Source organism: Caretta caretta, chromosome 1, assembly GCF_965140235.1.
Source record: "Caretta caretta isolate rCarCar2 chromosome 1, rCarCar1.hap1, whole genome shotgun sequence".
Taxonomy (NCBI): domain Eukaryota; kingdom Metazoa; phylum Chordata; order Testudines; family Cheloniidae; genus Caretta; species Caretta caretta.
In genome coordinates, this window is record NC_134206.1 from 338,190,555 (window position 1) to 338,218,553 (window position 27,999).

The following is a 27,999-nucleotide window of genomic DNA, read 5'->3' on the forward strand; positions in this document are numbered from 1 at the left end:
AGGAGTTCTTGCTGATGATTTGGTGAAGAGCTGACTGGTCACATGCTGCTGGGTCTTCTCATTTCCAGCTGTTCAGAGTGAAAACACTAAACATTTTCCTCATGTTCCTTTCCCCTGTAAGTAATTGTCATGGTTCCCACAGGCATGCTATATGGTCATGAATTGCAGGTGGCCTGTGCAATTGTCAATGGAGTGGAGGATTGTCTGTGTGATTGTGAATGGCAGAAGTGATGCTGGAACAATCTTTCCATTAAATTATAGCCCATATTATAAAAAAGTTTGGGAACCCCTGAGATAGTGGCAGAAACCTGCTGGCAGGTGCCACCTTTCTCAGAGAAAATATGCTTATAGGAATCCCAGGAATTCCCCCATCACGGCAGTTTGGAGGTGGAACCTGAGCTTCTCACCTGGGCAGTGTGTACCACCAACTTTTATGCCCCCAGCTAACAGGTGTCTAAATAGGTTTTTCAAGTCCTGTGTCAAATTATATTAAACTTGGCTTAAGTTGGCTAGAAGTAGGCAAGCATAGCAAAGGTATAATATAAGGTTTCCTTTCCTCAATTTAGATGATATTCCATGTAAAGTGCAGTCCTGTCTCCTCTTCATGATGATTTATATGCTCAGATGATCATGTAAATGACAAAGAATTGTAACTATAAACTATAGATGTAATTTACCTCTGGAACCTCATCTAGGTCTCTGTACGTAGCTTGGGAGGAAGAGAAAGATTGGGGACATGTTGTAAGAACATTTTACTACCCTGCAGGAACAGAATTAGCTATAATGACGATACTTTTGATTTATAATTAGATTTCAGTAAGCAAAAGCTCTGTCAATTTTCTCCAAATTGTTTTGCTGGTAATTATCAGGCTGAGAAGGAAACACTTGGTTTTTCTGAGCAGAGATGGGCATGTAGCTAGCATTCAGTACCTGAAGTGGGTCAGGAGCGTATCCTTAATTACGTGTGATCTGTCACTAGTAAAGATGTTGTGAGCACAAAAGAGAGAAAATATCTGTAGGCAAGAGTAAAGGGGCAGTTATTTTTAATGCCACTTGGCTATTATATCATGGTATTTAAGGTTTGCATTCTTATCTCTGAATAAAATTGAATTGGTTTTGCTTTTTAAAAAAAGCCAAAAGCTTAGATGGTATTGAAATTACTGCTTAATGTTTGGTTTCAGAGGAACAGCCGTGTTAGTCTGTATTCGCAAAAAGAAAAGGAGTACTTGTGGCACCTTAGAGACTAACCAATTTATTTGAGCATGAGCTTTCGTGAGCTACAGCTCACTTCATCAGATGTATACCGTGGAAACTGCAGCAGACTTTATATACACACAGAGAATATGAAACAATACCTCCTCCCACCCCACTGTCCTGCTGGTAGACAGTGGGGTGGGAGGAGGTATTGTTTCATATTCTCTGTGTGTATATAAAGTCTGCTGCAGTTTCCACGGTATACATCTGATGAAGTGAGCTGTAGCTCACGAAAGCTCATGCTCAAATAAATTGGTTAGTCTCTAAGGTGCCACAAGTACTCCTTTTCTTTTTGCTTAATGTTTGTTTGTATTGATTTGCATTTTTATTCAGGAAATACAACACATGCAACGAGGCCTCAGTTCTGATTGTGATCACTAGGTACTAGTCCCAATACAGATAATAATGACACTGGGCCCAATTCTGCAAACTCTAATTAGGCATAGAGCTTATTACCATTGACTGCATGGGGAGCACCAACAGCAGTTAGCACTACACAGGCATGGTTGGAAGTGATAAGGTCCATAACATAAGGCTGCAGTGTTGCCAAGTGTCACAATTTTATTGTGAGTCTCGTGATATTTGTTTTTCTTTAGGCCCTGGCTCATTTAGTCATGTAAATACATGAGAATCTCAGCTTTCATTCTTATTAAAAAAAAAAAAAAAAAAAAGCTTCCAGTCCTCATGGTTGCAGAGAAAAGCCTAAACATGTGACTTGAATGCACTCTAAAGATTAAAAAACCAGACACCAAATAGAAACAACCCCAATTTTATTTTTAGGTGGCTTAAAATCATCAGAATCTTGTGATCCTTTTTTTTTTTTTTTTTTTTTTTTGAACTCTTGGGCTTGGTGATACTGAAGCCATCAAACATGAAAACTAGTTGCTTAGCAAATAGAGTAATTTCTGCTACATAATGGTTCTAATTAGTTTGTAACTACTACATGTTTTTCTTTGTTAATTACTTCAGTAAGGAAATAATGTATTCTGATTTCCCCCACCTTGCTGGCCTCCAGCATTGTGATTAGTTTGTCTTGTCCATTTTAAGGCCATAAATGGAAGCAGGGAATGTGGTCGAAGGAAGAAATCGACATTTTGATGAGTAACATTGAACGTTATTTAAAGGTAGGAATTACAGTACATTAGTCTGCTAGTTTAGCTGGTTATGCTGTTTCTACTATATCCTATTTGAAACTAACTTTCTGTAGAACTTCCAAAGAGCATGCAGATGGGCTTATTTTGATCATTTTGTAGTAGAACTGATTATTGCCTGTCTGAAATACACAAAAATGTTTCTTATGCATTAAATCAGTAAATATAATTTTTATTGTAATCATACTTAGGGTTTAAGGCTCTGCCAGATCGTCTCACAACACTTCCAGTTTGCATGCTCAGAATAATTCATTGTAAAATTTTACATCAGTGTGCTCGAGTGGTGTGATCTTCCCTTGAACATGTGTAACTCCCATGGAAATCATGGCCACATCAAGAGAAGAATCTACACCTTCAGAAGGGGCTAGATCCAGTCTTCACTAGGGCATGTGCAAACACCTGTGTACCTTTTCCAGTACTAACACCTACCTGCACAGGTATTAGAATTTATAATCACAAAATTGTGCACATGTACATGCCTTTTTTATTTAGCTTGGTCAAATTAAAGTCTCAATTCTTTCTTGGGTTAATAATAACCCTCTGGATTAGCATTGAAATGGTTTGTGAAATATAATTTACCGTACCTTATCCCCATTTCTGATGTTTGCTTGTCTTTTTTACTTCACTTAAACTAAATTGGTCAGTTTTGTTTTTCTTTTATAATCAAGTTCACTTTCTAGTTCTCATTTGCTATCACAATTAAGCTTTGTTTGGGTTTCCATCAATGTAAAGAAATATCTTACCTTAAAACAGGGGTGCCCAAATACGGCCCATGGGCCGTACATGGCCCACCAGAGAGTTTCAGGCGGCCTGCTTCAACAGAATAATGATTGATCAGCATTTTGTCATCATGTTTACATCATTTTAGTTTATACAGTGTGTAAATAGACAATACTGTATATAGAACAACCTATCTAAATACATACTAAACAAGCTGAACTTAAAATATAAATCAATACAGGTGACTTTAAATCTAATTAAAATATGTAGAATCTGTACACAAGGTTGTGCTTAGATTTATGTGGCCCTCCTGTGTAATAAGGTTGGGCACCACTGCCTTAAAATTAGCTTTACATTGATTGATTTTTTTTTATGAAAGCATTTCTTCAGATTGTTTGTGAAACTTCTTTCTCCTTACAAAAACCCCAGTGCATGAAATAAACAGTGTCAGTTTAGATTTATTTTGTGTGATATTCTCAGATTTGACATTGATTTTTTTTTTACCACAAAATATACATTTACTAGAATTTTCAAACTTGTATGGAAATTAGGCACTTAAATGCATGTTTGGGCCTCTGAATAAATGGTCTGTTTTATGAAATGTTTTATGGTCTGTTTTAGTTTTATGAAATATCTCTCATGAATTTCAGAATAATGTACCAACCTTCTCATTTTTAAAAGTTCTGTTTGTCAATGATACACAGTTTTGTCTAAAATCTCTTCTTAAAATGTGATCTATGTAGGCCCGTGGAATAAAAGATGCCACTGAAATTATCTTTGAGATGTCAAAAGATGAACGAAAAGATTTCTACAGGACCATAGCATGGGGTCTGAACCGGCCTCTCTTTGCAGTTTACAGAAGAGTTCTTCGCATGTATGATGACAGAAACCATGTTGGAAAGTATGAAAACCTATAATGATGCATGGCTTGATTGGTATCATTAGGGTCATGTGTTTTGTTTTGGGTTTTTGTTTTTTATTTTACATGCACTTCAAGTAATGAAAATGACATTTTGGGGGGGGGAAAGGTAAATTCCTTTCAACTGAGAGGTAGTTGAGAAGCAAGACTAGAGGCTGTAGCCATGAGATTTATTAGGCCTAGGGGGAAAAAAAGTCAAGCTCCCTCCCTTTTTGGTTCTGTTGATATAAAGTCTTGTCAGAACTTGTATAAGAGCTTCCATTGATCTCTAGTGTAGCCTTTGTACATGCACAGAGATGAATTACTGGCCATGCAGCCCATTGCTGTTGCTCCATGTTATTGCTTCAGCTATTTTTGTGAATTTATGGAATTAATTTATTGTATATTGAACACACAAGCAACCATGCTTGTTGTATTTGATAACACTGATAGCACGTTTGTTAGCAAATACTATTTTACTTTTCTAAACATTGCTTTAACAAAGGTTAACTATTCTCTAAACACTCCTGCATTTTAACAAGTAGATAAACAGAAAGTGTAGATGACTTCCCCAAGATGTCACACAAGTGAATGTTGAGTCAGCTTTAGAAATCAGTAGTTCCTGGCTCCTGGTACTGAGCTCAGTCTGTTAGAGAAGGCTGTTTCTCTAAATGGGAGGGAGATGGGGAATTAAAAGCAAACAAAAAAAATCATGGTTGGCCGATTTAATTTTGATGGTATAGCTCAAGAAGTGGACTCTAGAAGAAGCAATCTACAAACTTTCTTTTTTTTTAAAGAATGCATAGCATTTTTTTAATGCTTTTTCGCATTAACCATTTAAGTTATTGAAGAACTTTCACAGTGGTGAAAACTTAGAAACATAAAACATTCAGATGAAAAGCCATTTCTCCTGCATCCTGCAGGTCAGTCCAGGCAGTGGATGCTAATGTCTCCTGCCGGTAGTTCAGTACATTTCCTTGTGTCCTTTTCCATCAGATGGGATGATTCTCTTTGACCTAAGCTTTGCAATCTTTTTAGATTTCTTTTTCTGGTACTTTGTTTAAATCAGTGGGATTAGTTAGCTAGGTGCTAACAAGGGACTCATCTTGTTTTTCCTTCCTTTTTGTGACTTCCCAGAACTTTCTCTCAAATGTGATCCCATTGCTTGTCCACTACTATAGGGAGATGTATGTTCAAGATAAAAACAACATCCCATTAGAGGCAGGGATTTGTTGGCCAGTTATCTTTTCTGTGCCCTTTGCAGACACCTCGGATTTATATAAGACCTTCTCTTTCCTTCTTAATTCTTAGTCCCTTCCTTTCCATAATTTTGTATAAGAGCTTCCAAAGGACTGATCCTGCATCAGGATATGCTAGCACACTGTTCCATTGACTCTAGTAGAATTTCACATCGGTGCATGGGACTGCATTGGTGCAACCTACTGTAGGATTGGAGCCTAAGGCATCTGTGATCGTATTCACTATAAAAGGATTACCAGGATGTGGAGAGCATTGTGAAGTGGGCACAGAACTAAAAGCCAGGCCATGAACTGCTGAGTACTAATCTTGTCTCTGATGTGATTTAGAGGGCAATTCATTTAATCCCCCTGCCTTGGATTCCCTAACTGTAAAGTAATGGAGATACTTATCCCCCTAGGGTGATGGATAGGATTTTAGTTAACGTTTATAAAGGTCTTTGAAGAGGAGAAGTGCGATTGGAGTGCTAAGTGTTAGTGGTGTTTATTGCCACAAATGTATCATTATGACAGTCACCGAATTAAGTAGATGATGTGCTGTGAAGAACTAGCCCTTCTTTAAGGCATAAGTGGGCCTAATTCTGATTTCTTATACCTGAGAAGTAAATCCATTGAAATTGAAGGAGTTACACCAGTGTGAAACTAAATGTGAAGAGATCCAAACGTGTTTAGAAATGAACAAAGATAAATAATTTACCTTTAATGTGCGTTTAAATATTCAGATTGTTTCCCTCAGTTAGAAATTTTCTTTTTGTTAACCATGCACAATGTACTACTACCAACACAAAAGTGAATGTTTCTTTTCTAAGTAATGTTCTTCTTATTTATTGCATAGGTATACTCCTGAAGAAATTGAAAAGCTCAAGGAGTAAGTTTTGCATTCACAAGATCTTATCTAATTTATTTATAACAACAGTTTTTAAAAAAAGAATTTTATAAAGGTTTTACTATGAACATTTCAGTTCAGCGATCATAGGTAAATTGACTGCAATAACTCTTTTCTACAAAGTAGTATTGCACCAGAGTAGTTTGAAGAGCAATGAAAGCCACTTTCTGGCCAATTCCTACTCAGCATGTATTTACAGATGTAAATACAGCACTTAGCCAAACTAAGATTGATGTATTCTATTGAAACCAGTGATACTTCAGATTGTCATAAGTATAACTGAGAGTAGTTTGGTCTTCTTTCTTTAGAGAGCTTGAGCAGTGGTTAGCTGTAAGGATGGTTGAATGGTCAAGCATAAGATTCCCCTTATGAAAACAGATGTTGGGAGACTTCACCAAGACATCAGTGAGGGTCCTTGAATCTGGAATACACACCCTTGGTGTGACAGAACCAAGGATATTCTTCAGGCTTATCTGTTTTCCCAGGCTTTTCCTTAAGGATTGATTGGGTTGATTAGGATACAGCTTGCATTGATGGGAAGAATGGAGGATTTAAGGTGGGAGTTACTTTGTTTGGATATAAATCTAGTTGAAGTTTCTATGCGTTTTGTAAGGCACCTAGAGTTCCAGATGGGTTCATAATAAATTGAAATGAATAAGTAACCATGGTTAATATTTTAAGCCACTCTGAGAAGTGGTGAAGGAAGGGGAATGCATAAGCTTTAGAAATTGGAAAGTAGTGAGGCAAGATGCAGTGTAAACTGGCTTCCTGGGGAGGTGAGTTATAGAATTCCCAGTTTTTCAGCACCTATTATACCAGGCTTCATGAATATTCTCTGTACTAAATGCAAAGTCTCCCCATGGGAATAGATAAGAATTTGGAATGGGAGTCGGACCTTTCATCTGAAAATCTCAAAACATGTTTCAAACAATAATTAGTTAAGCCTCACAACATTCCTGTGAGGCAGGTAAATTTTACAGATGGATAAACTGAGGCATGGCCAGGCTAAATGGCTTCCAGCATAATGTGACAAATAAGCAGCAAGAATTAGGAATAAAACTTTTCCATTCTGACCAGTCCCATCTACTATGGGACAGTGCTCACACTCCAGTAATATAACATTTATTATTCCCCACCACACAATATAGGTGTGGCAGTCATTTGAACAAAATGCTAACAGACTGTATTCACTTAGGTTAAGAATAAAGCATGGTAATGATTGGGCAACAATAGGCGCTGCACTGGGAAGAAGTGCTTCATCTGTAAAAGATCGATGTAGGCTGATGAAGGACACCTGCAACACAGGTATGGTGTTATAACACACAGGTATGGTAGTATAGTGGTGTCAGTAAAGGATATTCTAGTTAAGGCTGTGTCAACTTCTCCATTGTTATCTCTTTCTGTTGTTTTTAGAGATTTCCTATGCTCTAGGAAATTCACTTCAGGCTGAAGCTTAGCATAAAATTTGGTAACTTTTTTATTTTAAGTCTTTTTATTTCTAATTTCAGGTCACAAAGGGCAAAAAAAATTACAATGTATATGTAACTTTTTTTGTAGGCCTTTAATAACAATCTTGAGCTCTGATGTTCCTATGGTACTTTTCATCAAGATGAATTACAAAGTATTTGATACATTTTAATCATAGGATTTTTACAAACTTTCTCTCTCTATATATGGGTGTCATTTCACTCAGTGCTAAATTGTAGTTATTGCTGAATTAAAATGAAGAAACTATTAAACAGCACATATCAACACTGCACAAAATTGAAGGACAGGAAATGAAATATACTTCATTTAAAATGAAGGGGAAAATTAGGTAGCCAGTATATAATTACCCACTTGAAATTTGGCCAGGACTCTGGATTTAATACCCATGTAATTTTCCCATGGGATTGTTAATGACACTTGGGGGGCCTGGAACTGTGGTTTTATGTCTCATCTGAAAGTCAGCATTTTTAGCAGAAGTACTTTGCATCATGCTGGAGCATCGTTTCAGTACTGACCCAGAGTGAATGTGGCACACAGACTGAATCACCAGCATTACTTCCTGTCACACTGAGGCTTTTCCTTACATGTTTCGCATCCAAACACTGACAGCTGGACTGCTCAGTTTGTGAGATTTTATGATCTTGTACCATGAGGCGTTTTGATGGCAAGAGGTTAATCCATAATGTTGACTCAAAATCATAAGGATATTTTACTGCAGATGCAATGTACATGCTTGGATGCTATCATGATGTGTGCTGTAGAAAGCCCTAAAATAGGTTGATAACTTAACCACCACTTAATGTTAGGAATCAGTGACCCAAAACTGAATACACTGTTCCATAACAATCCCTAAATATAGATTGAGGTGCTCTTCAATGTGTTGTGATTTTTCTCCCCAGGGATCTGTCCCCTTATTTTCAGTGATGTCTCAGTTTTTTACTCAGTTTTACAGACAGGTTGACTTGCCTGAGATCACAAAGTGAATCAGTGGTTACACTGAGATGAGAGCCTAATAATCATCTCATGGCTGGGTTTCTTTGCTTCACCAATGTCACTGTTCCAAGGAAATTATATTTTTGCCAGAGAGACTTGTGGAATTAAAGTTGTAAAAACATTTGTGAATCAGAATTCAAACCTTTACAATTTGGCTAATATCCAGGTGTGTAACTCCTAACTGAGATAGCTAACTGGTGACCTAAGTTCTAGGTTTGAAGTCCCCTGCGGGAGGGGAGCTCAGTGGGGCTCCTGGATGTACCAAAAGAGGGTTTTTGGTCACTAGGACGTGAGGCTGGGAAAGACTCTTGGAAGGGAGTCTCTCCTAACCTGTCTGCTGGTATCTGCTTATCTGCTCAGTCTCGCATTCTTGACGTGACTTATTGTCACAGTCTCTGCCAATTCCTGATTCTTGTTTCAGGCCAGAAACAGCTTTGGCCAGACCAGTCGCACTGGAAGATAAGGCTGTGTGTGCAGAAAAATTAGCATTGAGCTAGAAGTGGCTTGATGTGGTAAAGTGGCTTGATGGTGTAAAGATTCATAGTGGGAGATGGTGAGGCTTCCCGTCTGTTAGTTGGGATATGGTGTGTGTCTCCTTCTGGTATTTCTGAGGAAGCAGTATCTTGTTTGATTGAGGAGAGCATTAACATACTATGCTGATGGGCATACAAATAAATAGGTAGTGGAGGGAGGAACTTGAATGTGGAGGATGATAACTAGAACAGAGTATGCTTGGTTTTCACAGTATAACTCCTGAATATTCCCATTTTTACTGCTGACAGGGGCAAAGATGTTGCCTTTAAACAATTAAACAGTTCCCTGCTGCAGTGGACCAATAAGCATTTGAATGAGTTAATGATGTACTGTTGGAACATCTGACCGTCAAAGCGATGTATCTAGTACATGGGGCAACTCCTATATTAGTCTAGGACACTAGGACTGTTTGATGTTACTGTGATGTTCCATTCTGGTGTCATCCAGACCAGTGATCTGCTAGATCACTCCAATCCTTGACTCTGGGAACCAGCCTTATCCTGCTCTGCTGTGAGAAACCCCATTCTTGAGCTGTTCACGCACAGCCTCTGGCATGTAAGCTTCTCCTTGGATTGTGCAACCGAATGACACTAGCCAGTATCTCCAGTCCCAGTCACAACCCTAGGAACCTCCGTCTTGCAGTGTCCAGTTATGCCCGCTGGACGCTGCAAGCTTATATGAGTTCTTCAACTTAGCAAAGAAATTGATATGTACCAGGCTTGTTATCCCAAGGGGAGCCTCTGACACACTTCAAACCAAATGCACTGCTTCAGGTAGAATAAACAAACAAATTTATTAACTATAAAGATAGATTTTAAGTGATTATAAGTCAGATTTGGTCAAATGAAATAAAAGCAAAACACATTCTAAGCTGATCTTAACACTTTCAATGCCCTTAAAAACTTAGATCATATAATATCGGGGTTGGAAGGGACCTCAGGAGATCATCTAGTCCAACCCTCTGCTCAAAGCAGAGCCAATCCCCAATTTTTGCTCCAGATCCCTGAATGGCCCCCTCAGGGATTGAACTCACAACCCTGGGTTTAGCAGGCCAATGCTCAAACCAGTGAGCTATCCCCACCACAGGCTGGCTGGTTGCTCGCTCTTTAGCCAGGCTCTGCCCTTTGATCAGCCCTTCAGTCGCTTGGTGTGGTGTCTGTAGATGTAGGTGGAAGAGAGAAGAAGAGCATGGCAAATGTCTCTACCTTTTCTCATGTCTTTTCTTCCCTATTGGCTTTGCCCCACCCCCTTCAGAATCAGGTGAGTATTACCTCACTGCAGTCCCAAACTGACCAAAAGAAGGGGGCTGACTCACTCAAGAGTCTAACAGATCCTTTTGTTGTTACCTAGGCCAGCGTCCTATGTTCATGTGAGGCCCTGATGAGGTGTGAACTGCCTTTCTGTTCTTGGAGAGTTTTTGCCTGAGCTTGCTTTAAGCCATGAGGATATATTTGCAGCCTCATAACTATATACATGAAATTATATAACCTATAACATTACGGTAACAGCAGTGCTCAGTGGATCATGAGCCTTCCGAAGACACCCAACATGACAAACTTTGCATTGAATACCACACAGTCATTTTACAAGGATGAACATGGGGGTGCTGGGTGTTCCCCTGAGGTACAGTGCGTTACAGTTATGCAAGTGCTTAAACTCCAGAAAACTGTGAAGTGCCGCTTCCAATCACAAAATGCCGTATGGTTCCATATCTGCTGTGCAGGTTAAGATGGCTTGTATTGTTAGTTAACTTGCATGTTTTTGTCCTTTATTTTGTTAGGAAAATGGACAGAAGAAGAAGAAAAGAGGCTAGCAGAAGTGGTACATGAGCTAACCAGCACGGAGCCAGGTGACATTGTCACACAAGGGGTATCGTGGGCTGCTGTGGCAGAACGGGTCGGAACACGCTCTGAAAAGCAATGCCGCTCCAAATGGCTTAACTATCTGAACTGGAAACAGAGTGGTGGAACTGAATGGACTAAGGAGGATGAAATAAATCTAATCTTGAGGTTTGTGTTCTCAGTTTAAAAAGTTTCATAGTAAAAAAGTGACACTAGTAGAATTCCATTGGGGTCCCTTTTGCTGATTTCCCAGGCACTAAGAGATCTCAAGAACACGCCAAAAATGGCTGCTGTGTTCACACTTCCCAGAGATTTCATATTGAACATTATTTTTGTTTTTGTTTTTTTAGTGAATTTTAGTGCTCGTGAAAGGTGTCAGATTGAAAGCCCTGGAGACTGAAGTCTTCTATTATTCCACAGAACAGGTACAGCACAGGCAGCGACCGTGCAAGCTTCCCACACGGTGCCCCACCAATGCGCTTCAGCTCTGAACTGGAGGGGAGTTCAGTCTCCTTGCCCATTCAGTCCTTGGCCTCTCTGCTGAGGTTGCCAACGAGGGTCAAGTGTGGTGGTGGTTTCTGTGATGTGGACACATGTCCACAAGGAAATAAACTGAGACCACAATTTCATTTCATGTAGGCACCAGATGGCACCACCTTTGGTCCCTATCTGAGTTAGAGTTGAACTGATAACCAAGTGGTGAAAGGCTCAATAGTCCCCTAGACACCTTCTGAGCCATTCAGTTCCTCTTCTGTTTTGAATACTTTTAACTCAGATTTTTCAGCCAGTCAATTTTTCGTTATGATTTGATCATTTTCTTGGGTGGCAATAAAAGGGGGAGACAGGCAGGGAATCCAAGCATGATTTACAGAGCACTAGTCACTGCTTTATGACATACATTCAAAATGATTTACCTGACTGACTGTAAATTACAATACATCCTGGTTATGTTTCTTAATATTGGTGTGCAAATAGTATTGATGCATTTAGTCTCTCACAGTCTGTCCAGTCATTCATAATTCATCCCTTTAGGATTGTTCCTTTATCTAGCAAGTGTAGTCAGTACAACTACTTGGTCTATGAAGAGGGCTTGTGCAGCCTACAGTCAAAAGCCCTTCCACAGCATACTGTACAAATTGAAGAGAATTCAGAGATGATGATTATTCCTACAGATTGTAGTAGAGCCCAGTGTGCTAGATATTTGCTTACATATATGAAGACAATCCCTCATCTGAAGAACCTGGAGTGGTTGATTTTGAGGAAAGATTTAAATAGTTAACTATGTATAGCTTACCTAAGAGAAATCTAAGGGGAGACATAAGTCCATACTAAGGAGACATGGATGTTATTTAGGGTAAAAGAAGAGTGTAACTAGGAGTGATGGGGTGAAATTAAGAGAGTGAAAGCTTAGGCTGAATATCAGGAAGTATTTCCTGCCAATGAGATGTATTAGGGGAATAGTTTCCCAAGGGAAGCGTTGCAAGCATCATTGCTTGGGAGGTTTAAAATTAGTCTGGACAGAGCACTACAATAGGTATAGAAGGAAGAACAACCTTGCATTGGCAGGGAGATGGACTGGATGACCTAATAGGTCTAATCCATCTCTGACATCTGTGATTCGCTTGACATCTGGCAGCATGGAGCCTTGGAAGCCTAAATCCGTTCTTGAGCAAAGATGTCTAACATCCCTTAAAGGCCTGATGGCAGCTTCTGACAGATTCCTGTTTTCTATAACCCTGCCAGGATAGCAGAGCTTGAGGTGTCCGATGAAAATGAAATCAATTGGGATCTACTGGCTGAAGGATGGAGCAGTGTCCGCTCACCACAGTGGCTTCGGAGTAAATGGTGGACAATTAAAAGACAGATTGCAAACCACAAAGATGTTTCATTCCCTGGTAATGTATTAGTTAAACATTTTGTTCTCTTCTTTAAAGACTTCAGAAAGTCTGCTTCACAGGTTCCTCAGGAATAGGTATTGTTAAACCTAAATGGTTTATATTCTCTATGTATATATAAAGTCTGCTGCAGTTTCCACGGTATGCATCTGATGAAGTGAGCTGTAGCTCACGAAAGCTCATGCTCAAATAAATTGGTTAGTCTCTAAGGTGCCACAAGTACTCCTTTTCTTTTTGCGAATACAGACTAACACGGCTGTTCCTCTGAAACCTAAATGGAGTTATGACCTTAAAATATTGTGAACTTAGTAATTATGAAAGATGCCATATTGACAGCCCTGGGCTTGACTCCTGGTTGTCAACGGAGCAGGGACAGAGAATGACAGTGTAAGCTTCCCCACTGCTGTCTGTCTGCTAATGTCCTTTATCCTTGTGCTGGTCGGGAGGGGCGATTGAGTGAGTGAGAGGCTAGTTTAGTCTTCATGCTCATTTGTTCAGTCCTTGCTGTCCCTGTAAAATCTTCCAGCAGGATGCCAGTTGTGGAAGGAGTTGTGTTGGTAAATGGACACCTGCCTATGACAATTATTAGTATTTATTATTTGTATTACAGGAATGCTTAGAGGCCACAACCAAGAGTGGGGCCCCACTGTGCTTGGTGCTGTACAAACATATAGTAAGAGACCGTCCCTGCCTTAGACAGTTTACAATCTAAATAGACAAAATGAATCAACAGACTGCAGTCCCCCTTCCCGTTCCCCACTCACCAGACAGAAGGCTATTTGCTCTCCAGGGTGGGGAATATCCACTGGTATCACTGAAGACTGAATTGAGTGTCAGAAAAGCAAAGGCCTGGGTCTGCAACCCTGTACATGTGAGCTGCTCCCACAGCTAGCTACACTAGGGATCACAGCTGGAACCAGAAGGGAAGATGGGTGGCTTTCTAGGAGCCATGTGCCACTTTACCTGTAGATGCAGTAGAAAGTTTACAGTGGGGGATTGGAGAGTGAATCTGGTGTCTTGGAGCTTTCACCAATTGCACTGATCCTTTCTGTCCTGCAACCTCTTGAACTAGTCTGCTCCCATCTTTTGCAAGGGTGGGAGAACGTTTTATTTCTCTTTGCAATGTTATATGCAAATTGACACTAGGAATTGTTTGACTGAACTTTGAAAAATGCAATATTTTTTTAAACAAATACTCCAAATTTGGGGTTTCTGTAGCTTGTTTATTATGTACTTATTTTTCAAACATGCTAAAATGTGATAGATTCCTGAGAAATTGAGTTTGCACAGAGAGTTTAATATTTATCAGTTTTTTTCTGGATATAAACTAAAAGCTGACTAATGTGTTGACCTCTCTCTAAATAGAGATACATATTGTTGCTTCACAAATTCATAGAATCATAGAAATGTAGGGTTGGGAGGGACCTCAAAGTCATCTAGTCCAGCCTTCAACTCCTAGGCAGGACCAAGTATTTCTAGACCTAGATCATCCCTGACAGGTGTTTATCCAACCTGTTCTTAAAAATCTCCAATGACGGGGATTCCACAACCTCCTTTGGAAGCCTGTTCCAGGTCTTAACTGTCCTTATAGTTAGAAATTTTTCCCTAATACCTAACCTAAATCTCTCTTGCTGTAGATTAAGCTGATTACTTCTTATCCTAGCTTTAGTGGACGTGGAGAACAATTGATCACAGACCTCTGTATAACAGCCCTTAACATATTTGAAGATTATCAGGTCCCCCTTCATCATTTTTTTTTTTTAAGACTAAACATACACAGCTTTTTTTAACCTTTCTTCATAGGTCAGGTTTTCTAAACCTTTTATCATTTTTGATGCTTTCTTCTGGACTCCAGTTTGTCCATGTCTTTTCTTAAAGTGTGGCACTCAGAAATGCAAACAGTACTCCAGCTGAGGCCTTAGCAGTGCTGAGTTGAGTGGGACAGTTACCTCCCATATCTTATATATGACATTCCTGTTTATAAACCCCACAGTAGCCTTTTTGGTAATTGCATCATATCGTTGACTCATATTCAATATGAAATCCATTATAACCCCCAGATCCTTTTCAGCAGTACTACCACCTAGTCATTCCCCATTTTGTAGTTGTGTGTTTGATTTATTTTTCTTCCTAAGTGTAGTACTTTGCTCTTGTCTTTACTGAATTTCATCTTGTTGATTTCAGACCAGTTCTCCAGATGAATTGAATTAGATTGAATTCTATTTCTGTCCTCCAAGGCGCTTACAACCCCTCCCAGCTTGGTGGTATCCACAAATTCTATAAGCATACTCTCTGCTCTGTTATCCAAGTCATTAATGAAGATATTGAATAGTACTGGACCCAGGACTGACCCCTGCACAACTCCACTAGATACACCCTCCAAGTCTGATAGCAAACCATTGCTAACTACTCTTTGAGTACGGTCTGTCAACCAATTGTGCATCCACCTTACAGTAATTTCATCTAGAGCACATTTCCTTAGTTTGCTTATGAGAATGTCATGTGGGACTATGTCAAAATCAAGATGGATCATGTCCACAGCTTCTCCCCTATGCACTAGACCAGTAACCCTGCCAAAGAAGGAAATTAGGTTGGTTTGGCATGATCTTTTTCTTGACAAATCCATGTTGCCTATTTCTTGCTACCCTCTAGCATGTGCCAACACCCTTAAGTTCAAAATTATTTCTGCATTTAAACAATTATGTTCAATTGTTCATAAACAATTATGTTCATCCAAAAATACACCCTCCCCATCATGCTAAAGAAAACAGCTTTTGTGGGGGGACAGGAAAACAGAAAGGAGAGAATGAAAGAGGTAGAGGAAAACATGAGTACCGGACTTTGTACTTTAAAAGGTAAACTCTGCCTGATCCTGGGACCACTCCAATGCCTGTGTTAGGCTCAGCTCTGTATCTGCACTAATGTTCTGCTTAACAAAAGCGGTGAGAACACTGAGCCTTCCTCATCCCAACCACTTCAATGGGGTATTGACTCACTCTCCTGGACTCAGATCCATGCTTAGATCTGGATGTACTTTAGAAAATGAGATGGGTGAATACCATCTGATCCTGGTGACTTATTACTGTTTAGTTCGTCAATTTGTTCCAAAACCACCTCTAATGAAACCTCAATCTGGGATAGTTCCTCAGATTTGTCACCTAAAAAGAATGGCGCAAATTTGGGAATCTCACATCCTCAACCATGAAGACCCATGCAAAGAATTCATTTAGTTTCTCCGCAATGGCCTTATCGTCCTTGAGTGCTCCTTTATCATCTTGATCGTCCAGTGGCCCCACTGGTTGTTTAGCAGGCTTCCTGCTTCTGATGTACTTAAACAAAAAATTTGCTATTACTTTTTGAGTCTTTGGCTAGCTGTTCTTCAATTTCTTTTTTTTTACCTTCCTAATTATATTTTTAAAATTTTAATACACAAATTTTAGCATACAAATATTTTATATTTTCGTCCTTTATAACAACACAGCACTGTAACCTGTTTGTGGTGAAAACAAATATAAGTTTATTAACAAAGAATACAGATTCACAGATTCAAGTGAGTACTGAGAAAGAATAATGGAAGCAAAAATGGTTACAAATAAAACAAAAGTAAAACACACTTTCTGGAGACTAAAATTTAGGCTACAGTCCTTGTCTAAAACAGTCTGTCACTTGAGCTTTTCTGAAGCACTTGCTGATTTTCTGTCATAACCAGAATCCAGATTTTCAAGAATACCCCTACACCATCAAAGGGGTTTCCTCAGTAAATAGATGATAAAGGGGTGCTTTTTCTTTCCTTGTATAAGCCAGTAAACCTTTGAAGTGTGTCCTTTTGAAGCGTACTCCCTGTTGCTTGTTCTCCTGTGTGCTGTCATGTTGAATTTACATCCCCCCCACCTCTTTTTCCTGTTGTCTTAATAGCAAATGGAGCTTCTTTTGTGTTGGTTCCACAATACTTAATTTACGTTAAAGACAGGAAGTTAGCTACCTTCCTTCCAGTCTGGAAGAAACCAGATTCTCCCTTTGTTTGGTTAAAGCATAATATCAGTAACTACCCCTAATTCCTCTATAGTTTGAACACATACATTTCACAATGATAATAATGACCAGTGTGTCACCAGCTTTCATTTGATACCTCTGACAACATTTTTATAGATAAATTCTATGACAGCAGTGTTAGAGGAAGCAAGTTTGTTGGGCCTGATAGGAGTTGCTGACACAGAGTAGTGAATCACCAATGGGCCTCTTTGGGTATGTCTACACTACGGAATAAGGTCGAATTTATAGAAGTCGGTTTTTTAGAAATCGGTTTTATAAATTCGAGTGTGTGTGTCCCCACAGAAAATGCTCTAAGTGCATTAAGTGCATTAACTCGGCGGAGCGCTTCCACAGTACCGAGGCAAGCGTCGACTTCCGGAGCGTTGCACTGTGGGTAGCTATCCCACAGTTCCCGCAGTCTCCGCTGCCCATTGGAATTCTGGGTTGAGATCCCAATGCCTGATGGGGCTAAAACATTGTCGCGGGTGGTTCTGGGTACATATCGTCAGCCTCCCGTTCCCTCCCTCCCCCCGTGAAAGCAAGGGCAGACAATCATTTCGCGCCTTTTTTCCTGAGTTACCTGTGCAGACGCCATACCATGGCAAGCATGGAGCCCGCTCAGGTAACCGTCACCCTATGTCTCCTGGGTGCTGGCAGACGCGGTACGGCATTGCTACACAGTAGCAGCAACCCCTTGCCTTGTGGCAGCAGACGGTACAGTACGACTGGTAGCCGTCATCGTCATGTCTGAGGTGCTCCTGGTCGCCTCTGTGAGGTCGATCAGGAGCGCCTGGGCAGACATGGGCACAGGGACTAAATTTGGAGTGACTTGACCAGGTCATTCTCTTTAGTCCTGCAGTCAGTCCTATTGAACCATCTTATGGTGAGCGGGCAGGCGATACGGACTGCTAGCAGTCGTGCTGTACCATCTTCTGCCGAGCAGTCATGAGATGTGGATGGCATGCAGTCCGTCTGCTGCCAGCCAAAGATGTAAAAGATAGATGGAGTGGGTCAAAACAAGAAATAGACCAGATTTGTTTTGTACTCATTTGCTTCCCCCCCCTCCCCTGTCTAGGGGACTCATTCTTCTAGATCACACTGCAGTCAAGGTGCAGCGAGGTAAATCTAGCCATGTATCAATCAGAGGCCAGGCTAACCTTCTTGCTCCAATAAGGACAATAACTTAGGTGCGCCATTTCTTATTGGAACCCTCTGTGAAGTCCTGCCTGAAATACTCCTTGATGTAAAGCCACCCCCTTTGTTGATTTTAGCTCCCTGAAGCCAACCCTGTAAGCGCCCCTCCCAGCGTCAGAGCAATGGCAAACAATCGGGCATCTGAGAGTGCTGTCCAGAGCAGTCACAATGGAGCGCTCTGATGGGGCTAAAACATTGTCGCGGGTGGTTCTGGGTACGTGTCGTCAGGCCCCCGTTCCCTCCCTCCCTCCGTGAAAGCAAGGGCAGACAATCATTTCGCGCCTTTTTTCCTGAGTTACCTGTGCAGACGCCATACCACAGCAAGCATGGAGCCCGCTCAGGTAACCGTCACCCTATGTCTCCTGGGTGCTGGCAGACGCGGTACGGCTTTGCTGCACAGTAGCAGCAACCCCTTGCCTTCTGGCAGCAGACGGTGCAATACGATTGGTAGTCGTCCTCATCGTGTCCGAGGTGCTCCTGGCCGCGTCGGCTGGGAGCGCCTGGGCAGACATGGGCGCAGGGACTAAATTTGGAGTGACTTGACCAGGTCATTCTCTTTAGTCCTGCAGTCAGTCCTATTGAACCGTCTTATGGTGAGCAGGCAGGCGATACGGACTGCTAGCAGTCGTACTGTACCATCTTCTGCCAGGCAGGCAAGAGATGAGGATTGCTAGCAGTCGTATTGCACCATCTTCTGCCAGGCAGGCAAGAGATGGGGATGGCTAGCAGGCGTACTGTACCATCTTCTGCCGAGCAGCCATGAGATGTGGATGGCATGCAGTCCTTCTGCACCGTCTGCTGCCAGCCAAAGATGTAAAAGATAGATGGAGTGGGTCAAAACAAGAAATAGACCAGATTTGTTTTGTACTCATTTGCCTCCTCCCCTGTCTAGGGGACTCATTCCTCTAGGTCACACTGCAGTCACTCACAGAGAAGGTGCAGCGAGGTAAATCTAGCCATGTATCAATCAGAGGCCAGGCTAACCTCCTTGTTCCAATAACAACGATAACTTAGGTGCACCATTTCTTATTGGAACCCTCCGTGCAGTCCTGCCTGAAATACTCCTTGATGTACAGGCACCCCCTTTGTTGATTTTAGCTTCCTGAAGCCAACCCTGTAAGCCGTGTCGTCAGTCGCCCCTCCCTCCGTCAGAGCAACGGCAGACAATCGTTCCGCGCCTTTTTTCTGTGCGGACGCCATACCACGGCAAGCATGGAGCCCGCTCAGCTCACTTTGGCAATTAGGAGCACATTAACCACCACACGCATTATTCAGCAGTATATGCAGCACCAGAACATGGCAACGCGATACCGGGCGAGGAGGCGACGTCAGCGCGGTCCCGTGAGTGATCAGGACATGGACACAGATTTCTCTGAAAGCATGGGCCCTGACAATGCATGCATCATGGTGCTAATGGGGCAGGTTCATGCTGTGGAACGCCGATTCTGGGCTCGGGAAACAAGCACAGACTGGTGGGACCGCATAGTGTTGCAGGTCTGGGACGATTCCCAGTGGCTACGAAACTTTCGCATGCGTAAGGGCACTTTCATGGAACTTTGTGACTTGCTTTCCCCTGTCCTGAAGCGCATGAATACCAAGATGAGAGCAGCCCTCACAGTTGAGAAGCGAGTGGCGATAGCCCTGTGGAAGCTTGCAACGCCAGACAGCTACCGGTCAGTTGGGAATCAATTTGGAGTGGGCAAATCTACTGTGGGGGCTGCTGTGATGCAAGTAGCCCACGCAATCAAAGATCTGCTGATATCAAGGGTAGTGACCCTGGGAAATGTGCAGGTCATAGTGGATGGCTTTGCTGCAATGGGATTCCCTAACTGTGGTGGGGCTATAGATGGAACCCATATCCCTATCTTGGCACCGGAGCACCAAGCCGCCGAGTACATAAACCGCAAGGGGTACTTTTCGATAGTGCTGCAAGCTCTGGTGGATCACAAGGGACGTTTCACCAACATCAACGTGGGATGGCCGGGAAAGGTGCATGATGCTCGCATCTTCAGGAACTCTGATCTGTTTCAAAAGCTGCAGGAAGGGACTTTATTCCCAGACCAGAAAATAACTGTTGGGGATGTTGAAATGCCTATATGTATCCTTGGGGACCCAGCCTACCCCTTAATGCCATGGCTCATGAAGCCGTACACAGGCAGCCTGGACAGTGGTCAGGAGCTGTTCAACTACAGGCTGAGCAAGTGCAGAATGGTGGTAGAATGTGCATTTGGACGTTTAAAGGCGCGCTGGCGCAGTTTATTGACTCGCTTAGAGCTCAGCGAAACCAATATTCCCACTGTTATTACTGCTTGCTGTGTGCTCCACAATATCTGTGAGAGTAAGGGGGAGACGTTTATGGCGGGGTGGGAGGTTGAGGCAAATCGCCTAGCTGCTGGTTACGCGCAGCCAGACACCAGGGCGGTTAGAAGAGCACAGGAGGGCGCGGTACGCATCAGAGAAGCTTTGAAAAACAGTTTTATGACTGGCCAGGCTACGGTGTGAAAGTTCTGTTTGTTTCTCCTTGATGAACCCCCCCACCCCTTGGTTCACTCTACTTCCCTGTAAGCTAACCACCCTCCCCTCCTCCCTTTAATCATTGCTTGCAGAGCCAATAAAGTCATTGCTGCTTCACAGTCATGCATTCGTTATTCATTCATCACACAAATAGGGGGATGACTACCAAGGTATCCCAGGAGGGGTGGTGGAGGAGGGAAGGAAAATGCCACACAGCACTTTAAGCACAGCACTTTAAAAGTTTACAACTTTAAAATTTATTGAATGACAGCCTTCTTTTTTTTGGGCAATCCTCTGTGGGGGAGTGGCTGGTTGGCCGGAGGCCTCCCCACCGCGTTCTTGGGCGTCTGGGTGTGGAGGCTATGGAACTTGGGGAGGAGGGCGGTTGGTTACAGAGGGGCTGCAGTGGCAGTCTGTGCTCCAGCTGCCTTTGCTGCAGCTCAACCATACACTGGAGCATACTGGTTTGGTCCTGCAGCAGCCTCAGCATTGAATCCTGCCTCCTCTCATCACGCTGCCGCCACCTTTGAGCTTCAGCCCTGTCTTCAGCCCGCCACTTACTCTCTTCAGCCCGCCACTTACTCTCTTCAGCCCTCCACCTCTCCTCCCGGTCATTTTGTGCTTTCCTGCACTCTGACATTATTTGCCTCCACGCATTCGTCTGTGCTCTGTCAGTGTGGGAGGACAGCATGAGCTTGGAGAACATTTCATCGCGAGTGCGTTTTTTTTTCTTTCTAAGCTTCACTAGCCTCTGGGAAGGAGAAGATCCTGTGATCATTGAAACACATGCAGCTGGTGGAGAAAAAAAAAGGGACAGCGGTATTTAAAAAGACACATTTTATAAAACAGTGGCTACACTCTTTCAGGGTAAACCTTGCTGTTAACATTACATACATAGCACATGTGCTTTCGTTACAAGGTCGCATTTTGCCTCCTCCCACCGCGTGATTTTGGTTGAATGCCAGCAAACATACACTGCAATGCTTTGTTCTACAGTGATTCCCCAGTACGTGTTGCTGGCCTGGAGTGGTAAAGTGTCCTACCATGAAGGACGAAATAAGGCTGCCCTCCCCAGAAACCTTTTGCAAAGGCAGAACCGCAAATGCCAGGGCAAAGTAATCCTTTCACATGCTTGCTTTTAAACCATGTATAGCATTTTAAAAGGTACACTCACCAGAGGTCCCTTCTCCGCCTGCTGAGTCCAGGAGGCAGCCTTGGGTGGGTTCGGGGGGTACTGGCTCCAGGTCTAGGGTGAGAAACAGTTCCTGGCTGTCGGGAAAACCGGTTTCTCCGCTTGCTTGCTGTGAGCTATCTACAACCTCCTCATCATCATCTTCTTCGTCCCCAAAACCTACTTCTGTATTGCCTCCATCTCCATTGAAGGAGTCAAACAACACGGCTGGGGTAGTGGTGGCTGAACCCCCTAAAATGGCATGCAGCTCATCATAGAAGCGGCATGTTTGGGGCTCTGACCCAGAGCGGCTGTTCGCCTCTCTGGTTTTCTGGTAGGCTTGCCTCAGCTCCTTCAGTTTCACGCGGCACTGCTTCGGGTCCCTGTTATGGCCTCTGTCCTTCATGCCCTGGGAGATTTTCAGAAAGGTTTTGGCATTTCGAAAACTGGAACGGAGTTCTGATAGCACGGATTCCTCTCCCCAAACAGCGATCAGATCCCGTACCTCCCGTTCAGTCCATGCTGGAGCTCTTTTGCGATTCTGGGACTCCATCATGGTCATCTCTGCTGATGAGCTCTGCATGGTCACCTGCAGCTTGCCACGCTGGCCAAACAGGAAATGAGATTCAAAAGTTCGCGGTTCTTTTCCTGTCTACCTGGCCAGTGCATCTGAGTTGAGAGCGCTGTCCAGAGCGGTCAGAATGGAGCACTCTGGGATAGCTCCCGGAGGCCAATACCATCGAATTGTGTCCACAGTACCCCAAATTCGAGCCGGCAACGTCGATTTAAGCGCTAATCCACTTGTCAGGGGTGGAGTAAGGAAATCGATTTTAAGAGCCCTTTAAGTCGAAATAAAGGGCTTCATTGTGTGGACGGGTGCAGGTTTAAATCGATTTAACGCTGCTAAATTCGACCTAAAGTCCTAGTGTAGACCAGGGCTTTGTCACAGTAGCCCACTTCCCAAGGCAGAGCTGGAATGGAGGCTGGTCTTTTAACGCATGCCAGCATAAAACACCCTCTAGGTCAGAAGGATTGTTGTTAGAAGGATAGAAAGAGAGCAAAGAGAGAGAGAATTTAGATTGGAGTTTGGATTTAAACAAATACTTAGATAGAGAGGAACAGACAGAGAAACAGAGAGAGAGTGAAAGAAGAACAGGGAGAAAGTCAGATGGAAAGGAAAGCAAAAGGCAGAGAAAGAGATGAATGGTTTCAGAGTAGCAGCCGTGTTAGTCTGTATTCGCAAAAAGAAAAGGAGTACTAGTGGCACCTTAGAGACTAACCAATTTATTTGAGCATAAGCTTTCATGAGCTACAGCTCACTTCATCGGTTGCATCCGATGAAGTGAGCTGTAGCTCACAAAAGCTTACGCTCAAATAAATTGGTTAGTCTCTAAGGTGCCACTAGTACTCCTTTTCTTAAAGAGATGAATGAGACACAAGGAGAACAAAAGGTGGAGAACACAGACAGATAGGAATTACCAGACACTAACAAACTCATGGTTAATCTAGACCACTTTCTTGTCTGTTCTGCTGATTGATCTGTCTGATGCTGGCCTCTGTCTATCCTTTGGGTTCTTTCTCCCATAAGAAGTACCAGCAATTGCACTCAAATTGTTTGTGCAAACAGTTCTGATAAGGTTCTCATCTTCAGATGACAAGTCTGCAAAGCAGATATACATCGCATTCTTCCAGGGTCCATGCTGGCTGTGATGTCTCCTTGAAAAAGCATCATCTTTCCCGGGACTCAACTGAAAAAAGCAAAGCTGGGCTTCATATGGAAGGCTGCATAGTCTCTCACAAGATTCATGGTGTCCTGGCCTTGCAGCATTTCCAGCCTTTATTATATGCTGGAACTCCCTGCTTAGTGTCTCCCTCCCAGTTCCTCTCTAGCCTTTAATCATTTGAGAGAATTGCCACATGGTCTTTGTTGCAAGTCAGTGAACAGAAGCTCTGGCTTTAGCTAGGCAGATCAAAGAAGCATGAGCCTGAACTGTTCTTGAAATATGTTTATTCTGTAAGTGCTCAGGAAGATCCCTATTTCGTATGGACACATGCCTCACCCACAGCCACTGAAAACATAATGGGATGGGGCTAGTAACTAGTTTTCAAAGGCAGCAGTAAGAGAAGCCGTCTGGTTAAGAGTTTGTGGTCCTGTTCTGTGCTCTGGACGCTTAACGTATACCTCAACAGGGGAGCACTTACTCTTTTCCGTATTCCAGAGAGTGCTCCCTTTGGGGCAGAAAATCAGTGATGCTCTACTTGGATGACTTTGATTACTTTCCCCACCAGCAGCACATGCTCTCTCAAACCTCAGGGGCTCTTGAAGTTACGAAGAGTCCAACGGGTGAGACCCTCAGTTTAGATCTTTCTCAGAAATCTGATGCACAGTGTTGATTCCAAATGCCCCTCTTCAGCATGTCTGAGAATGAATGTTCTTTTTCTCCCTTAGTGCTAATAAAAGGTCTTAAACAGCTGCATGAGAACCAAAAAAACAACCCAGGGCACCAGCTTTCGGAAAACAAATCTGGAAGTGGGTTATCAAACACTCATTCCAATTCAGGGGTTCAGCATGTACAGATTCGAGTGGCTCACTTGGAGGAGAATGCAGGCAACTCTCCGAGTCCTATGGCAGCTTTGCAGATTCCAGTCCAGATTACTCATGTCTGTAAGTAGTTGAAACTCATACTTGTTATGTCCTACAATAAAACCTAAAGGTTTTTTGTTTTAAGATGATTAGGGTCCTACCAAATTCATGGCCATGAAAAACACATCACAGACTGTGAAATCTGGTCTTTTGTGTGCTTTTACCCTATATTATGCAGACTTCACGGGGGAGACCAGCGTTTCTCAAATTGGGGGTCCTGACCCAAAAGGGAGTTGCGGGGGAGGGGGGGTCACAAGGTTATTTTAGGGGGGTTGCAGTATTGCCACCCTTACTTCTGTGCTGCCTTCAGAGCACCCAGTTCTGAAGGCAGCGCCCCGCCAGCAGCAGCACAGAAGTAACGGTGGTAATACCGTACCCTGCCACCCTTACTTCTGCGCTGCTGCCTTCAAAGCTGGGTGGCCACAGAGTGGCGGCTGCTGACTGAGGGCCCAGCTCTGCAGGAAGCAGCACAGAAGTAAGAGTGGCAATACCACACCCTGCCATACTTACTTCTGCGCTGCTTCTGGTGGTGGCTCTGCCTTCAGAACTGGGCTCCTGGCCAGCAGCCACTGCCCTCCAGCTGCCCAGCTCTGAAGGCAGCACCACTGCCAGCAGCTGTGCAGAAGTCCGGGTAGCAGTACCGCAACCCCCCCACAGTAACTTTGGGATCCCTTCACAACTTTTTGGGTCAGGATCCCCACAGTTACGACACCGTGAAACTTCAGATTTAAATAGCTGAAATCATGAAATTTACTATTTTTAAAATCCTATGACCATGAAATTGACCAAAATGGACCATAAATTTAGTAGGGCGCTAAAGATGATGAAGAAATGCAAGTATCTTACAGCATTTAGGTCTGAGTGCCACTCGGATCTTGTGGTTATAGGACAGGACTGAGAGTTGGGAAACCTGTGTTCAATTTCCAGCTGTACCTCAATTTTGATATGTGACCCTGCACAAATCATTTGTAGATGATGATTATTATTGTGTGTATCTGTATTGCAGTAGCACCCAGAGGTCCCAGTCAGGGCCCCATTGTGTTACATGCTGTACACGCACACACATCCAAGCTTACAATCTAATAATACCTTTCTCACAGGGTCTATACAGGTTCCTATGATGGAAAATACTATGTGTGTTGTTTATTATGACAACAATACACAATAATTATCATGCCCTTAGCCCCTTCTACTCTTGTTCAGAAATCATTGAGTATAATGTTACTGTACATGACCTCCCTCGCACACATCTGAGACGGTGTCTGAAATGCTAGAAAACAACCAGCACTGGATATGTTAAAGGATATGCGCAACCAGGTCAGAGAGGAGGAGTCTGTACATTGCATACACAGATAGTACAGGATTTTGCTTCAATTTTCAGTCGCATTCACCATAGGGTAATGAAAGACTCTGACCCTGTCTGTATTAAGGAAATTAACATACTTCAATATGTTTACTCTTACTGTGGATGTGCCAGGCTAACACAAAGCAGGGTTACACTGACTTCAGGAGTAAGACCCACGTTGTGTACATCTGCATTTTGGATTTGCACTAGTATGACAACTGTGCCATGGTATGCAGCAGAGCCAAATGGTTACTACAGTGCAGATTCAATACCAATTTGAAGGACAAATGAGGATAGTCAATATTGCATCTATAATTTTTTAAAATGAAAATATATATACAACTTGTATGAATGTGCTTGTATTCCTTTGCCCCTCCATCACTGAAATACCACTTAGATTCTGAGATTGTAAATAATTCAGAGTAGGGACTGTCTTCATATTAGGGATGTACAATGTTAACCAATAAGCATCAGTCTTAACAGTAATGTATTCAGTTAACATTTAAATGCCTAATGTGCACATTGAAAATGCCGCAGCAGTACCATTTCATAGTATATGTGGAACTAGGTTCTGCATTGTTAGGAGTCGGGACCATTGCTATGAAACTGACTTCATAGGCACAGGAACTAGGAGTGCAGAGGTGCTGCAGCTCCCCTACGTTTTACATGGGGCTCTGCTGCTGGCCCAGGGTCCAGGCTGCTGGCCCTGCACCCAGCCTCAGCCCCTTTACCCCCTGTCCAAGTCCCCCTCTCCTGGAGACACGGCCGCGCTCCTGGCCCCAGCTTGCGGGGGTGGAAGGGTTGGACAGGGGTAAGGGAGTTGGCTTTCAGCACCCCTTCTATTAAAAATGTTCCAGTGCCACTGACCGACATCACACTTTGGTAGCGTTAAACCTTCAAACAACATCATGTAGGTTATAGTGATTTTTGGTAACTGTGGTTCCATAGTGAAGATGGAGCAATCGAAAAGGAGTAATGCCTGGAATCATTTCACAAAAACAACCGAAGACACCACTAAACGTAAGCTGTGTAATATAGAGCTGAGGTGTGTAAACAGCACCAAAGCAATGCTGAACCATATGAAGCTGAAACATCCCTCTGTTTCATGTGAAAAAGAAGACAAAAATCAAGCAACGCTGACAGCGTTTGTTTCTGATAGTTCAAGAAAATGCAACACACAACATGATGAAAAATAACGGAGTTTTTGTGCACCATGATCACTACAGATATGCTGCCTGTAAGTGTCATTGAGGGTACAGGTTTTCGTGCATTGATGAGTTTTGTAGAACCTGAATACCATGTGCCTGTGAGACAGACTGTAACCTTGCAACTAGAGAAGTGCTATGAAGACTGTGTGAAGTCTGTCTGGGAAAAATTGGAAAATGTCAGTAAAGTAGCTTTCACCATTGACTGCCGGACAGCATTAACTACAGAAAGCTATATGACTGTCACTTGCCATTATATTGAAAATTGGGAGCTTCGATCCGCCTTCTACAAACCGAAAGTATAGCAGAACGACACATAGCGGAAAACCTTGCTGAAAAATTAAACACTACAGTGGAAAGATGGGGTCTGGCATGCCGTGTCTTGGTGTGCGTACACAATCATAGAATCTTAGAATATCAGGGTTGGAGGGGACCTCAGCAGGTCATCTAGTCCAACCCCCTGCTCAAAGCAGGAGCAATCCCCAACTAAATCATCCAATAATGCAAGCAACATTGTGCTCGCACACCAAGGTATGTTACATGGGAATCTGTCAATTGTTTTGCTCATACTTTGCAACTAGCCATAAATGATGGGTTTTCTTCAAGTAGTGTGGATCATGCTGTTGCAGCTGCAAGTAGACTAATTGCACACTTCCACCACAGCACTGTGGCTGCAAAAGCACTTGAAAGAAAACAAACACAGCTTCAGGGTAAGCGACACCATCTGATCCAGTCATGTAAAACTTGCTGGAATTCAGTAGATGACATGTTCGAAAGACTCGGTGAGCAAAGGTGGGCTAATAGCAGCTGCGCTTTCAGATAGCTCTGTAACAAAACAATCTAATGCCCAAATGCTTCAGCTACAAGATGAGCATTGGCAATTAATAGAGAATATTTTACCAGTACTTTCGGCTTTAAAATGTGCTACAACTGCCATGTCTGCTGAACAGTCAGTGTCAATTTCAAATATTTATTCAA

At 42.7% G+C, this 27,999-nt stretch overlaps 1 protein-coding gene across 3 annotated transcripts in view; it reads left to right on the forward strand.

Moving 5' to 3' along the window:
• The window catches only part of DMTF1 (cyclin D binding myb like transcription factor 1), a 61,479-nt gene that overhangs the window by 17,079 nt on the left and 16,401 nt on the right, over nt 1-27,999 (forward strand). For 2 of the 3 annotated variants that reach the window (XM_048836527.2, XM_048836528.2), the window contains exons 6-12: nt 2,302-2,378; nt 3,869-4,026; nt 6,115-6,147; nt 7,361-7,470; nt 10,961-11,189; nt 12,765-12,916; nt 24,277-24,492. In XM_048836527.2, coding sequence (XP_048692484.2) covers nt 2,302-2,378; nt 3,869-4,026; nt 6,115-6,147; nt 7,361-7,470; nt 10,961-11,189; nt 12,765-12,916; nt 24,277-24,492 — 975 coding nt within the window. The remainder of the gene's footprint in view (nt 1-2,301; nt 2,379-3,868; nt 4,027-6,114; nt 6,148-7,360; nt 7,471-10,960; nt 11,190-12,764; nt 12,917-24,276; nt 24,493-27,999) is intronic. The other variant, XM_075124525.1, reaches the window with a different exon arrangement.